At 44.4% G+C, this 17,001-nt stretch overlaps 1 protein-coding gene across 2 annotated transcripts in view; it reads left to right on the forward strand.

Moving 5' to 3' along the window:
* Positions 1-17,001, forward strand: part of LOC137427568 (alpha-N-acetylneuraminide alpha-2,8-sialyltransferase) — a 78,784-nt gene that overhangs the window by 13,505 nt on the left and 48,278 nt on the right. For both annotated transcript variants that reach the window (XM_078778005.1, XM_078778006.1), the window contains one exon: positions 2,234-2,375. In XM_078778005.1, the coding sequence (XP_078634131.1) occupies positions 2,234-2,375 (142 nt within the window). The remainder of the gene's footprint in view (positions 1-2,233; positions 2,376-17,001) is intronic.

Below are 17,001 nucleotides of genomic sequence, written 5' to 3' on the forward strand. Positions count from 1 at the left end.
CTTCTAATCTGGTGTGTGGGTGTATCTAGGCATAAGGAAGAACGCTATTGAAAATTGGGTCGCCACATCAAAATCCAAGATGGCCGCCTCCATGTATGTCTGAACCTTGTGAGCAAAATATCATATCATAGCATGTTTTTTGCGTCTTCCACTTTGTCAACTCACATCACTTCCCCGACGGGGGACCTAGGCGTAACGCTTGTTAGATTGTTTTGAAGATCCGAATCCGGATACTAAGGTTTTAAAAGTGAATCTTCGCCTTGAGAGATGGGGCCAAAAACGATATATATCACGATATCTCAAAGTTATGGATGGATTCGGACAAAACTTGGTGGACATGTTGGGTCTCTGACAAGGACGAATTGATTCAATTTTGATGATTATCTGAATTTGAGAATGTTTTAATTTTCCCAAGTGATTCTTCACCATTGAGTAATGTGACCAAAAACAATATATATAAAAAATAACCATTCCTTTTACGCTATGAGGTGCATAGGAGCTGCCGAGGCAGTTTCTTTGGCAAAGTAGTACAATCCCGGATGGGTCGCCACTCCGAATGGTTTATTACTCCAGTAAGCTGGTACTCATTTTGCTGACCTCGGAAGGATGACGGCTTGAGTCAACCCACCTGGTGTTATTTCAACAGCACGACAGGGGCTCAAACTCAAGACCCTAGAATCTTAAGGCTTAGCTTATCTGTTAAGCCAACACCATGTTTAGCCAACAAAAAGAACCGATATATAGCAAGGTATTTTAAAAAGTGTGAACTAGGTTGATGAGTTGGTTTGGTGATAAGATCAAGCCCATTCGATTTTGGTTCAGGTCTGGATCCAGATCTGGTCGATCAGTGGTATGCAAAACGTAAACTATTCAGCCTGGCGGAGGTATACGCTACACCGAGTTGTTTGGGTTCGAGTTAGGAGTTAGGTGTTAGAGAGTGCCGTTCTCGTTACCCTCGCCAGAGGAGAGGATATTGCATTGGGGCCCACGTGTTTGTCCACGCAGAATAAGTATGCTTTTCTCTGCAACCGTTGATCCGATTGACCGGAAATGTTCACCATAGGTGCGCCTCCTCTTGTCGAATTTTTAAATGATAATTATTACGTCATAGGTCACTTGGTACAGGCACCATCTTAGAAAAACCAAAAAACTTTGCACCTATATATCTCCGAAAGGGCTGCGTATAATTTTTTTAAAAATGTGGCTCATTGTAAAGAACCCCGCATGGGGAAATAAGTGTTGTTGATGATGACGTCATTGGTGCCTTAATTCGACAGTTTCAATGCTTAGTCCAATTCGTTTTGAAATTTCTTGAGCGTGATCTGCGCAACAATTATATTGGTGTTTTTGGTGTTAAAATATTTATGTTATGCAAATAATAAGGACCTGAGAAGACTTTATAGTACGCTTACATTAAGTACAAGGCTACAAGTAGACAAATGACAAATTATTATGAGTACAATGCACTTTGCAGGACTTGGACCTGAGATCCTAACCTGATGAACTCGGTGCTCTCAAATGGTTACACAAAGCCCCCAAATGAATCTTTGTCTTAAAACCTTGTTATTTGTATGTTATACGCTCCAAATGTTTCAGTTTTTCTTCACAACAAACCCAAACTAAATGTTTATAGCTTTGCATTGCAAGATCAATGACGATGCTTAACTATAACTAACCTATGTCCTCCTCCCAATTAGCATCCTCGGTTAATCATTGAACTTTGTGGCCTGAATATTGGAGAGAAACGTTTGAACCGTTTTCAACACACTGCAGAACACGGAGATGTATCATGTTTCTCCTGTGACATTGATGGTGCCTGGGGAAAAAAAATACCAAACCATCTCAACTTTTAAAAAATCCAATGGGGTAATCGGATATTCTTGACATTCTGTACATTTTATCCATTCTTGAAATCCATTGTAATGGCTGAACTAAAACATTTCCCTGAGTTCAAGCGTTTGTGGAAATTTTCAAGTTTAGCAAGTTACGGTATGTTAAAACAATGCTTTCATCCAAGCCATGAAATTCATTATCTTTTACTATTTTCATTTTGTAACTGAAAGGCAAACTGGGCAGTATCTTCCAGGTGCACTGTAGGTTTTAAGAGGCAAGGTCTGATTGGATGACAATTATTGATTTTGCTGGTTGCTTTTGGTTGTTGAATATTCTTTGCACGTTTGATATTTTTGACATCAATAATAATTGAATTGCAAAACAAATGGCTGTGTCACAGGAAACTGTTGGTGCAGTCATGTTCAGCAGATCAGCTGGTGGTCACACAACGCACCTATCCACTTGGATCCATGCTTTGGTACGATGGAGAAATATTATACTGGCGGCGAGTTGACCTCCCACTTTCCCGGATCTTCCCGAAGGTATGGCAACGAGGGGCTGATACTCTAGGTTCCCCACCTTTGCGTGGTCTTAGGAATAGATCTGTGTCATATGAAAGGTTAAATCCTGAACATTTTTTTAAATATCGTGTACATAAGCCAAACTACTGAGATGGTTGCCAAAGGCAATTGGATCAACCTGAGCTCAATTTGGAGTGTGTTACGGATTCGGCCCTAATTATGGTTGGTATTATTATTATTGTTGGTTCTCAGTAAGGGTTATTGCGGTTAAAAGGTTTAAAAGCGCTCTTGGTAAAATGTGGCCGGAAATCCGGATCGTGACCCGGAAGAGAAAGGGAGCGAGGAAGAAGAGGCGTGGAAAAGAAGGAAAAAGACGATCTTGGTTGAAGCTCAGTACCGAGTGGTCGAGTGGGCAGTGCGAGTGAACTTTGAGTCCTTGAAAGGAAGTTTGTGCGATAGGTGACATCGCCGGAGTGCTGTGGAGCCTGTGTAGTCGGGTATCTGCATTGAGGGCCAGTAGTGTCCTTGCCTGGAAGCCCGGCTCGAGTGAAAGCCGTCCGCCATTTCGCCACGTGCGCTACCTTCAGTGAAAAGGTTTTTGTCGCGTCGGCCGGGCATTATTCCCCGGTGGGTTGCTGGGGATGGCTGTGCCAGAAAGTGGCTTTTGAGGATTATAAGGAGACTTGCTGATTGAACCACAGACGTGTACGTCAGAGCGTGTCTTTGGGAGGTTTCCCATTCCACCACTATTGTGCTGGGTGTTGGACCACGTGACCTATGGGTTGCTTCGATCGTCCACGCCTCAATTGATTGTGATCGGACATTGATCCAACGATCGCGGGAGCAAATCGACTTCGCCTTGGAGGGGTACAGAGACATTGGGGGAGTGCTGTGAGTTTGGGTTAAAGGAATAGATAAGGTGGTACCATCTTAAAATAGTGATTGTAGGGCGAATTGCTATTATTATTTGTGTCGTGATTCCGTTGTGATTTATAATACAGACTTGGCATTTAATATGGAATATTTTTTTTGTGGAGGTGAACTTACTTTTCAAGATGACGTAGAACCAAAAGTTCATTGGAATTATGTTGAAATTATTCTAGATTTTGCTAATGTGACCTTTAAAAGAAACAAAAACCACATTTGACATTTCGAAGCAAATAAATTGATCCTTGAAAGTGATGTAAACTGATATCGAACTCAATTCACGGACAGTACTGTGTTAAACGTCTGTATGTTTTCCAGAAGTATCTCTTTATTTTGCACATTAGCCAAATCTTTTTTCAACAAAAACAAAAGCTAAATTATGACTGGGATTACGGACAGTAAAATTACAGTTCAGTATTTCGTGTAACCCCCACGAGCATTCAGGAGAGCACGTACACGTCGAGGCATGCTGTTCACGAGATTTGCCAAGGTTTGGACAGGAATCGCTTGCCATGCAGTGACAATAGTCTGCTGCAATTCACGCACAGAGGTCGGCTGCTGGTCCAAGTTGTCGATTTGACGCGTTAATTCTTCCCACAAGTTCTCTATCGGATTCATATCCGGGGACATGGCAGGCCACTCCATATGCTCTACACCACGGTCAGCAAGAAAGTGTTGGATCATGCGAGCACGATGAGGCCGTGCATTGTCATCTTGGAAGACAAAGTTTCCTCGAAAGGCTGCACGAGCAAAGGGAAGCCATGTTTCTTCCAGAATGACCCTGTACTTGAACTGGTTCAGGTTTCCATTCAGAACAACCTGGTCAGTTTTGCCCCCTGCATGAAAAGCAGCCCAAACGGTCACCCCACCACCTCCAGCTTGGACTCTTGGCACTATACAATCTTCGTTGTGGGCTTCATGCACTTGTCTGCGCACTCGGACGCAGCCATCTTGACGATCGACCAGAAATCTAGACTCTCCACTGAAGGTCACGTGATTCCAGTGTCCTGGCTGCCATTGACGGTGCTCTCTGGCCCACTGCAATCGGTGCTGGCTGTGTTGTCTGTTCAGGCGTGGCTTTCTCAGGGGACGCCTGGCACGATAGCCTGCTTGAACCAGTCGTTGGTTGACTAGCCTTCTGGATACAGGCACATTTGTCAGTTGCTGCCACTCAGCCCTAAGCCGATTAGCTGACTTGGTACGGCCATTGCAGACTAACCGGTGCAGCTGGCGATCATCTCTCCTTGTGGTTCTGCGTGGACGTCCTGGCCTCGGTATTGGAGTAGGGACACCCCTCTGAGCATTTTGTTTCAGGATCTTTGACACCTGACCTTGAGTGATGCCATACTGCCGAGCAATAGCACGCTGTTTCATGACAGAATTTCGTAAAGCCACCACTCCGTGACAAACAGCATTGTCAAGTTGACGGACCATCTCCAGAGGAAGCGGCGATAACTTTTGTAGACGTGCAGCAGTTGTTTTCCACTAATACAGAACGCAACAACCCTTATATACCCGATTGTGAAGCCAATCGTCAAATGTACCTGTCCTTACATTTTGTCACGCCACCTGTGATATAATCCTGTTATTGACTTCTTGCTACGAAAGACAATCAGTGACATGGTTCTTTCAACAAAGACATCACCGAAGGGTAAAAGAAACAAACCAGATTGATATACTGAGTTCAGAAAGTAAACCCAAGTCAAGAAAAAAAAAAATTCCATATTAAATGCCAAGTCTGTATATTACTGTTTGTTCATAACCCTTGGTGTGGTTTCATTATTGATTTGATTGATTTCAACCAAAGATAACATATCTTTCTGCCGGGGACCCTCTCGGGGTTCGGAGGTTTACCGAGACCAGGGGATAGGGGAGGACCCCGTAACAAGTGTCTTAGCAAATGGATTGAATACTTTTTCACTCAAAACATTTCAGCTCTTCATTTTCAATTAATTTGTAAACATTTCCAAAAAAATAAATTCCACTGACATTATGGGGTGTTATGTGTAGAAGATCAATGACAAAAAAAATCTCGATTTAATCCATTTTAAAATCCAGCTGTAACATAACAAATTGTGAAAAAGTCAAGGGGTGTGAATACTTTCTGAAGGCACTGTGTATAATGTATACAACTGTATAGTGACTTTTGCTTCACCCTGTGTAATGTAATGTGATTAATTGGTTCATCTCTGAAACTGGGAAGAAAGGCATGAAAGGATTGGGCTAATGATACTTGTTGCATAGTTTACAAACAAGGAAATGAAAGCATGGAGATGGGAAGTTGAGACATTAAAAATGAATTGAAGTGGTTCACCAAGTAAATAATGTTAATGGAGAAGGTCATTTACTCAGTGGACATGAAGGAACGGGGTTGTATTGGCTACCATCCCATTCATCTGGCTAATGAGCTGGAGCTGTGAAGCATCATCTGCTTACTCTACCTGGTGATAATTAATGAGCCTTGTCATGTTGTTAGATACAGATGATTCTACATTTTTAACTGAACCCTGGGGGATTAATATGGACTTTCGAGGGTGTGTGTGTGTGTGTGTGTGTGTGTGTGTGTGTGTGTGTGTGTGTGTGTGTGTGTGTGTGTGTGTGTGTGTGTGTGTGTGTGTGTGTTCGTGTGTGTGTGTGTGTGTGTGTGTTCGTGTTCAGCGACTCACTTCCGCTACACTGGGAACATTGAACCCGCCGTTGCTAGGGTGAAATCTGTAAGTAATCTTTCAAACATAGTTTCCATCATTTAAACAAAAGAATGGCAATTTTAAAGTGGCTAATCATCATTGTGTTCCTGAATGCAAATCGGGCTCACACAAATGTAGGAAATAAGAGAAATATCCGTGGATGAGAGGTGTATAGTTCCTATCATTTCCTGTTGATACAAGTAAGCAGTGGCAGTGGATAACACTAACACACCCACACACTAAACTCACACACACACACACACACACACACACACACACACACACACACACACACACACACACACACACACACACCTAGTATAATTCATTTTGTGACGTGGAACCAAACCAAATTTTAAAATGCCTGTTGTTGGTGTTGTTGTTGACGTGGAACCAAATGAACCACCTTTAGAGGCCATTTTCCCCTGCAGAGCGAAGGTTGACCTTTTTCGGGCACCCTGGTCCCCTTTTTGAAGCAATCTTTTATGGCCGGATGCCCTTCCTGCCGCCAACCCTGTTGGTCGCCTCTTGCGACACCCATGGAATTACCAGTGAACTGGTACTCAATTTGCCGACCTTGGAAGGATGACAGGCTGAGTCAACCCACCTGGCGTTAATTCAGCGATCTACCGGGATTCAAGCCCAGGATCCTAGGATCCCAAGCCGGCACCCGAACCGCTAAGCCAACACCAGGCTACCCGTGGAACCAAATAAGATATGTATGTATATATATATATATATATATATATATATATATATATATATTAGGCTATGAGCCAATGGGGTTGGTCGGTCTCAGTCAAAGGGAGCAAGGGCAATTGTGATTTTTAGTAAGGCTAGGGTCCCTAGAGATGGAAAATGTGTAATAGCAGTGTGTGCGTAGCTCTTTGCCTTCTCTGTTTTATCACTGGATGTACAACCCTAACCCCGAAGATCGCCGGTTGCAGATTTTCCATCCAAAATATATCTGGTCATTGTCAGTTTAATGTGTATAAAGAATGCAAGTATTTTCACCAACGTTTTGTATCTTGTGGGCAAAGATATTAAATTCCTCATAAAATGCTATAAATATTATGCACCAGTGATAAAAATAATGGCCACAATTAACTATCAAATGTAATAGAAATAAGCGCCCAAAGCGGCTCAAAATGAGTTTTTTTCAATCATCCATTTAATTGTACAGTTTTACATTTAATTCATGAAAGACATCATGCACGAAATAGGATCATTCATCAAAATATATGTACCACATCTCCCGAAGGCACCTCTCCCAAACATTCAGAAGCAGAAGCAGCGCACAGTAACTGCGGTACATGAAGAATGCTGTATACATTGCTGGTGAGCATGTTGGGCCACATCCGCTGCAAACAGCCACAACATCTTCAGCAGCATGCGATGAAGCAATGGAAGTTGCTCGCAAGAAAAATCTTCTTTGGATTTCCGGGTGTAGACTGCTATCCTTGGAACCAGGCCGCTATCCCGGACCATACACTATTGGCTTCTTCCCTTCCCCTCCGATTATCCGTTAGATCCTGGGTAGCGGCCTTGAGCCGGGTGATTGAGGCATCTATCCCTTCCGACGTGTTTCCCTCTGCCCTCTTCCTTACCACTATTGGGGCCCGTGGTGTCACTATGTGTGTGGCGCATGGTGGCCGGTGAGTCAATAATTGTATGGTCGTAACTTCACATATCAATATCAGGGTGGTATTTCTTTCTAGTAAAGCGTGCGTGGTTAAAGTGTTCGAGCCTTTTCCCCATTCGAATCCTGCTCTGGCGGAACTTGCTGTCGGTCCAAACTTTCCTCCCCGTTGTACTTGCCTCTGACGAGAGAGGGCAACTTGTGTTGACTTCGTTCCGTTTGGATTTGTCCTTACAGCCCTCCACATTATATAAATCCACGGGGGGTCCTTTGGTGGTATTGGACAACATGGTACGTTTATCTTCTGCCCCCAGGTAACGCTTTGATAATGGACGTGAGACTTAGAGGTTAGGTTTTTATATAATTCTTCAACATATGTCACCATGTCCGCCCACTTGAGGGGTGGGGTGGTGGGCGCTGTGCTGGCGAGGTGGTATAATCCTAGCAGTGCAAGTGTAATTAGTCCTATATGTCTGTGCAGATCCTGCCCCATCCTGTGTGACGATGGGTGTGGTAGGTGGGACTCTAGTGACCGTGGGTGTGGGTAGGGCCAACTTACAATGCGTGTCGTGGATCCAGGAGGTCTTGCCCTCGCAAAAGACAGCGGTTGGTGTAGTCGGCAATACCTGGAATGGTCCCGTCCACCTTTTCCAGGGCGTTCTTGCGGGTGAAGTGCTCTACGAACACCTGGGAACACCTGGTCACCAATTTCCTAATCCACTTCTTTCAAGTGGATCCAATTTTATCCAATATTCGATTTTAAATTCGATCCAATTTTCTCTAATCACTCCCCTAGCATCCCATTCACCTGTTTCCTACACCTGTTTCCATCTCTAGCCCAATAGTTGCCCCATATCCCAATATCCCAGTATCCCCCTTATCTATATTTAAATTATTTCAGCTAGAGTTTCAACTCGAGTTACCACCAACAAGCCACCATTAACCTCCCCCTGTTATTTATTTATTTTCGCAAATAAACAAATAATAAAATAACCTGGTCTATTTATTGAAAATAAAATAGTTCTCATATGTCTTACTGTCTGGTCAATTCCAATTCCAATTCTGGTCAATTCTGGTGTCTGGTCACACACCATGTTTTTCTCACCCACTGTGATTCGCTCAAAATAGATTCTCACTGTTGTTATGTCTGAAATTCGTCTCATGAAAACCCATCCAAGGGTCCAGTGTAACAGACAGACAAACACATAGACACACAGAAGACCCCAGGGTCCCATCAAACTAGCTTGTCCCCCGATCCACAAAACAAAACAAAACATGTAACTCACTCAATGAAGCAATTGTCCTTACAATTGTCATTCCCTGTGCCGATTAGAGCACTCCGAAACATGTGCGGCCAATGTCAACTGAACTCCCAAGACAACAACGATAAAACATCCAATCCACCTCAATGGCTCGCCAAGCAGCTCATTGTGTCCAATTACTCACTCATACACTGCTCCATCGCCTCCTTCCCACACCCTGTATTGTCGAAGCTGACTGCTCCCTTCTGAGACTTGCGCTTCCCAGTCGCCCCTTATACTATTACGCTCCCCCGTCATTATAATCCACCAATCTGCTACGTCCCCTACTACAGGTAACTCTTCCTCGGCGAGCTTACACTGCCATATTTCCATGACCTATAGCTTATGCTATATTTCACACATTACCTCCATGGAACAGCTGGTGGTCCTCCGAAAGGTGCATTCCGATGTTTAATACAATGACACCTGAGCACTCAATTAGCCCTCCATCGAACCACAGACTTACAATCAGACAGACAGACAGACAAATAACAGAGGCGTATCACAAGCCCCAGCAAAGGACATCACCTCTCCAGACAGGCACAGTCTAATTCACAGTATCTATATGCCAACTTCTATCTGGAGCCTCACAAAGCCAAAAGTCTGGCATGTTCACTGTATTCCACGCAAATGCAACCTCTAACCACACGAGGTGCTCTACCCTGCTCCATGCTCCATGCATGCTCCAAGCTCCACCATGCTCCATGCATGCATGCTCCACCATGCTCCATGCATGCATGCTCCACCATGCTGCCCGATCTCTACTTGGTGCGTGCCCCCATAATCGGCAAGTTATGATAACCCATAATACACCTGAGCACACACCCTCTTGATACCACGACTTGAATCATGCTACCTGCATCTCCTTGCACCCTCCCAAATGTCCTCCATGTAACGTGAATAACCCCAGAGCTCGATCATGCACGTCACAGTACTCAGCACGATTAATATTAAATTCAAAGCACACTGTAACGGACGCTTCCGGTCAGAACCGGAAGTCTGTTTATTTCCTGAGTCCCCCGCAACACCTAATAAGACGTCAACCACAACGACGACAACAAATTTCAGAAATCAATATTCTCTGTTCACTAATTACGTACATAATTTCAGTTTTAACCAACAATATATTTCCTTTCTTTCCCGATTTAAGTTCTATATCCTGCCGTTGAATTAACACCCAGCTGGTTGACTCAGCCTCCCAAGTTTAACAGCTTGGTAAACGGCAATCAGTGAGACTCCATTAGGCATTACAAATGCAACCGCCCGATGTATGTATCAAATCAACAACCAACCGGTCCGTCCAGGAACTTCCGCCTAAACCCCACAGCCTTTCTTGGGAGGCGTGCTCTACCATGCAGCACCCTCACTACCTGGTGCACACCTTTCGCACATCCCTCCAACTGATATCAAAACCAATTATTGTTAAACCCTATAGCCATCTACCATTCGATGTTCCTTATTCACACATCCAGGTGTCTCCATGCCCTTCGTCATTGCACTTTCTCTTGCACCTGGAACAATATCCTCCCAAATACACTCATTCCCCTTCTCAGGCTTCGTTACACACCTGACCACAGCACACCTTTGCACACGCTCGTCGTTCGCACACTTCATCAACACACCTCCTCGCGCCCACTCCCCCTGCACTCTCCTGTGCGCCCACACAACTGCAGCCCCCAGTGCCCACCCAGAGTGCCCAATCCACGAACCACAATTTTCTCAGGGCACACACCTCCTCCTTGAAATCCATGCCTCAGAAATATAACTCCACAGACAGACAGAGCAATGAAACCACAACCTCCGCTCTCCCTCCAGATCAAAGGTGTGTATTTCGCACCTCTGACCGCATTCCACACCATGACATAATTTCACACCAGCAAAACTGTAATCTTTCTCATTACACGACTCATTGACTCCCATGGTCACATCGGCCTCAGGGATACACTCATACAATCCACAAGTCGCCAATACACAATATAATCGTTAATCGCATAATTCCTGCAGGCAATTCAAGAAACCCTTTGTCAACCATTCACGGACCTCCCACCGTGCGGGGCACATCCTTTTTGAGTAGGCAGGTTATCACCGGCACTCTGAGCAAACTCCGTATTCTGAATTCGACTTCTGAATTCAGTTGAATTGAATGAATTCAATCTGCCATTGAATGAACTCTTCAATTCAAGTCAAACATACAATTCAATTCAAATTCTGAATTTAATTCAACAAATTCCAAATTTCTGCCCGACTGCCGCTGAAAAGGCAAAGGCAGCCCATCTTGTAACCATCCCCAAGAAACCGCTTCATATCAACGTTCCTCCGAGTGCTCTCCTGACCTGATTTATATCAAATCGCTCCCAAGCACTCCCAAACAAATGAAAATCTGGACTCAGTTAAGGACATCACCTAGACTCTTGGATAGACGCTAAAATCGACATTCCCGGCCTGGATTTCCGCACGTCAAGCAGACAATTTACAAAGCTTCACACTGAAACCCATCTGCTTTGCATATGTCATACAGACAAATAAATCGGCCAGATACACACGTTAAGGACACACATCCGCATTCAATAACACACACACAATGACAATGAACACAAATACACACGTTAATGACAAAAATTCGATTTAAAGTCCAATATGAGATACAAGTATTAATATCCCTATATAATATACATTCATTCATTTTACGTCACTCCATTCAAGGAAAAAAAAGGATTTTTGGACGGGTTGGACAGGGTGGGTTGGGGTGGAAAGGGTATGGCAGGGCGGGGGGGGGGGGGGGGGGGGGGTGTTGCCTGGAGCCCTGGGACAAAGCCCAGGTCTTGGGGGGTAGGGGTTTGGTATGGTAACTACCTCCCCTACCGCGGGGTCTTGGTCTGGATCCTGGACCAGCGGCATCAACCGCTGATTTACTTGCTTAACTGCTTACTTAATTGTCCTCTGTCCTTGTAGCTTCAATAACTACAGCTGTAATGCTTAAATTTTCAATATTTCAAAAACCACTTCTGTTCTTCCTACCTGTGGTTACCTGGCCCCTTGCTGTGAGCCTATTTATTTTCTCTTGTTCACCTGGTCCTGGTTTGTTTCTATCTGGATTTCTGTTGCTTGCTTCCTCTGTCCCTACAGCTTCAGCAACTTTCCTGCCCTCTTGTCTAGAGCTTAGTCTCGAGCTTCCTGGCTTGACCTCGTAGTTGTCACTACCTTCTTGTCAAGCCTACCTGGTACCTGCGCATTTCCCTTTTCCTGGCCATGTTCCTCTACGTTAGCCACAGCCCTTCTTTCCCTGGCATGCAATGGCATACCCCATCTTGTCTCTGGGCTGTTCCTGGAAAGTTCTCGGTCACCGGTGCAGCCTATGGCTGTCCGACCTCACTTTTCCCCCTCTCCTTGCTAACTGTAACGTTATCCTTAGCGTTACCCTCTGATAGATCTACTCTTAACGTTATCCTGGTGGATTAACAATCGCTTGTCACTCTGAAGCCCAAAACAGCTTTTACTTACAATTTTCGTTCGAAGTGCAGGCAGAGCAGATGACGAAGGGAGCGGACAGAGCCCGCCCGAGGGAGAGAGGTTCAAATTTGGAGAAATAACCCTTTGATATAACAATTTTTTTTTTTTTTTTTTTTTGTATACAAGGTCGAGGCTCGTGAAAGAGCGAACATTAATCACACAGAAAGACAAACCGACACAAAAAACATATAACATAGGGAGCGGTAGACAAGATGGGGAGAGAGGGGGAAGGACACAAACACAACATTTGAGAGCAGGGACCGAGAGACATGGAGACATCGAGAGATCTGAGAGAGGGCGAGGGCTTTGGGGGGGGGGGGGGGGCGTGGGAAGGGGGCGGTGGGAGAGGTATAAAACATATGGACACTGCCAGGACTTCCAGGAAAGAAGTTGGAATTTCAAACAAGGTGGATCTGGGGTGAATTAGCGGGGGTAGAAAAGATCAAGGTTTTGGATGGGGGAAGATAAGAGATGGTGGTGAACAGCTGTTTTAAAGACCTGGAGGGAGGAGTGGGATTGAAGGGAGTGAGGGAGTTTGTTCCAGAGGCGGGAGAAAAGAGGAATGAAAGAGTGAAGGTGAGCAGAGAGCCGAGATTTCGGCAGTTTAACCATCAGAGGGTTGCTGGCAGATCTTGTGCGACCTGTAGGAATATTTGGGGGACAGAGCACAGAGAGAGCTGGGGGTGCAAGGCCGGAGAGGAGTCGGTAGAAGACAGAAAGACCACCTACCTGCCTGCGGTGAGTGAGTGAAAGGCCCTCAGAGATAGCTTCATCGCGGGAGATTCCAATAATTCTGAAAGCTTTGGTTTCAACAGCGTGAAGCCGAGCTAGGTGTGAGGCAGGAGCACCGGCCCATAGGGGAGAACAGTATTCCATTGAGCTGCGGATGAAAGCCTTGTATGTGGTGAGGAGCTCAGGTGTGCCGAGGAAGGACTTAAGGTCTGTGTATACAATGCTCACCTTAAAGCAAATCAGTGTGCCGGCCGGTCACAAGGCGACCTCCCTCCGTCGTTCAGAGTCCGCTCCTCTCCTCCTCTGCCTGCTGCAATCCGAGTCCCGGCACCATTTAATGTCGGGACGATCGTAATAGGCTTCCACCACCAGATGAGAATGACAAACGTTTATTAAACACCAAGTACACAGCTGGGAGAAAAGGCCGATTCTACAGCACAAAATGGACAGAGTGCCACATCAGCCTTCCTAAAGAAACACCAATTCAGAGTTCGTTTATATAGAGGTACACTAATCAGAGAATCTCCGCTGAAGTTTGTGAGGACAAAGGAAAATGGGCAGTTGTGCCCCCACCAACGTCCTTTTACTGGGCCAGGTCCCCCACCGACATCCGTCCTGTTGCCTCAGGGGAGTGAAGCACTTCGCTGTTATCTCTGGACCAGATGTGTCTTCAAGACTCCAAGGTGACAGGAGGTGTAATTCACTGGAGGGAGTTTGCTTTCCTAGCCCAAACTGGGGTCATAAATGTGCTGCGAGCCGTTTGACAAATCCCAGGCGTTGGATACACTTTCAGCGAGCATCCTCATTTAAACTTAATCCAGAACAGGGGAATCAAGTATTCTATCATAAATCAAGCATACGGAATATAACTAATGATTATAGCAGTCTACCAAGGAAAGGTCTGTGTATACAAACTCAAGCATCCCACGTATAGAGATTCACATTTCACACATTGTCCGCATTTCTGCCCGCGGCTCGTAACGCAGTTTCCAAACCGAAGGAGAGTTTTACGACAGGCCCATTTGGCTTGCGAGGGGAAGCATGTATTTCTCATTTTAAAATATGGCGAAGCAAAAAAACTTTTTTTATTAACTATGAATAACAGTTCATACTACATTTATAACAGAGTTTGTACAACTAGGGCATGCCCGTACTATATCTATATCTAAAATTATATCCCCCCCCTCTATTTACATGAAATGGTTTGGTCCAAAGCGAACGGCTTGCGAGTGGTGACAATCCCCCCCCTCTATTTACATGCAATGGTTTGGTCCAAAGCGAACGGCTTCCGGAGTTTGGTAAAGAAATCGCCATCGCGTGCACAAACGCGCAGGAAGCGAATGAATCGCAAATTCGTTTTTATTAGTTTTAAAACATAGTTTAACGCCAACATAGTTTGCAAACGTGAAATAAATGAATACGCTCTCAAATGTGCCATCCGAGGCAGAGTGTGGTCCGCCACGTTCGGCACACGCGATAGTTCGCTGCTCTCTGATTGGTTGAATCGTTTTTTGGACATAGCTCGGTAAGTATTGTCCGATTAATATGAAACCTTGAAAAGGCACATCTCGGGTCCCCAGCAATATACCTGGCAAGTTAAAGTATATCGGACCCGTGGTTGTCGAGAAACAGCGGTCACAGACAAACGTACAAACGTACAGAGATTACTGGAATTATAGATAGATAACAAACCGCACCGACATATATATATATATATATATATATATATATATATATATATATATATATATTATATATATATATTATATATGTATATATATATATGTATGTATGTATATATATATATGTATGTATATATATATATGTATGTATATATATATATGTAATATATATATATATATGTATCTATATATATATATATGTATCTATATATATGTATCTATATATATATATATGTATCTATATATATATATATGTATCTATATATATATATATGTATCTATATATATATATATGTATCTATATATATATATATGTATCTATATATATAGATATGTATCTATATATATATATATATGTATCTATATATATATATATATGTATCTATATATATATATATATGTATCTATATATATATATATGTATCTATATATTATATATATGTATCTATATATATATATATGTATCTATATATATATATATGTATCTATATATATATATATATGTATCTATATATATATATATGTATCTATATATATATTGTTGCGGATATGAGATTGGCCTCCATCCATATCCGCTTGTAAATATTCCCCTATTTCCTCCATACTTCCCAACTATCCCCAATCCCCCATTCCCTAGTCCCATTTTCTGTAAACAACACTCTGTAGACCCGACCTTCCCCTATTTCCCCCATTAAATGTCGCATCCAGGTCCACCGCATCTCACGTAGACAACTATAGGACATCTTGCTAGTTATTCTTAGTCTATGTCAGTTAAGGACTCGTTTCCATTAATTCTGACTCTTCGTTGCACCAGAATGTGATTGTATGGCACCGTTAGGAAGTTTAGGACCTCCCAATACCTCCCCGCAGCTCTTCCTCACGGTTCAGCAACAACAACAACAACAGCAACAACAACGGCGGCGGCGCGGGGAGTGCGCGTCCTCACTCCGGCTTGGTTAGCCGCCATTGAGCATGTGCTCGACGGGGTTACCACGTAGGGGCTCGCTGTCAGCTCCTCGTCAAGGGCGGAGCCCGGTAACCCCCCGCACCCAATAGAAGCGGCGGACCGATCCCATCTGGGGCGGAGCTAACGAGCCGAGGGCGTGTGACTCCCCGTTGAGCATGCGCAGGAAGAGGGAGGTGACGTCAGATGCGCGCTGGACTTGAAGGAAGAGAGACGCCACCTCCGAGCGCTGCAATACCTCCCCGCATCTTTGGACTGGACCGTGCTGTATCCTGTCCCTGAGCCAAGGTGCACCTTGTGCTATCGACTGCCTGTCCTTCCCTGCCATCAATCCCTGTGTAAGTCAGTCTTGTCCCGTTTGTCTGTGGTCTGTCGGGGATAAGATAAGACTGTGACTAAGTGCCCATCTTTTCTGTGTCTTTGCCTCATTACCTTGTAATCTACCCTTCTTTTCCACCACTAATTATATCCTCCTCCGGAGGTCTTGAGAACTGTACCCCCTTGCGTCGTGTCATTGATCCCAGTCGTTGTGTCCTTTCCTTCATTGATTTAGCATAGCGCGACTTGGTCAACGTCGGGTGTAATCGGGGTCTAGTCGGGGAATAACTGTTAGGTCGCGGCAATACCACCGCTCGGTAAATAACATCTTAATCCGCGATCCGTAACAATTGGTGTCGAGGAGTGAGATTGGACCCAAAGCGCGCTTCACGCGCTCGAAATTATTAACTGTGAAATTTGTTTTGTTTTAAAATAAAAACCCGAATTTTGAAAGTCGTGCTATGGCAGATCAAGACGGCTGGGTTCCGGTAGAGGAGAGTCGGGTAGAATCGACCCAGGACCCCAGGGAAGAAGTGGGGAAAATGGTGGAGGAGAGTAAAGAAGGTGTGGTTGAGGAGGTATCAGGTGCACAAAATGGCGCTCTCGCGCACGTGGTTACAGCGGCACCAAATTTTGCCGCGCCCTTTGTACCAACGGTGGAAGACATGCAATTAATTATGGCTGAAATGGAGGCCCTTTTGGACAGGAACAGTGAGCGATTGTTAAACAAAATGGATGCTGACAGTGAGCGATTGGGAAACCAATTTGAAGCAATAACGAACGGAATGAGGGCCGATATGGAGCGAATCGGCAAGATTGGGGACAGAATGGGTGACCGCATGCAAAAATGTGGGGAGACCATGGATCGCATGGTGGGCGAGGGGGTC

The sequence above is a fragment of the Myxine glutinosa genome, chromosome 5, assembly GCF_964187855.1.
Source record: "Myxine glutinosa chromosome 5, kmMyxGlut1.1, whole genome shotgun sequence".
Classification (NCBI taxonomy): domain Eukaryota; kingdom Metazoa; phylum Chordata; class Myxini; order Myxiniformes; family Myxinidae; genus Myxine; species Myxine glutinosa.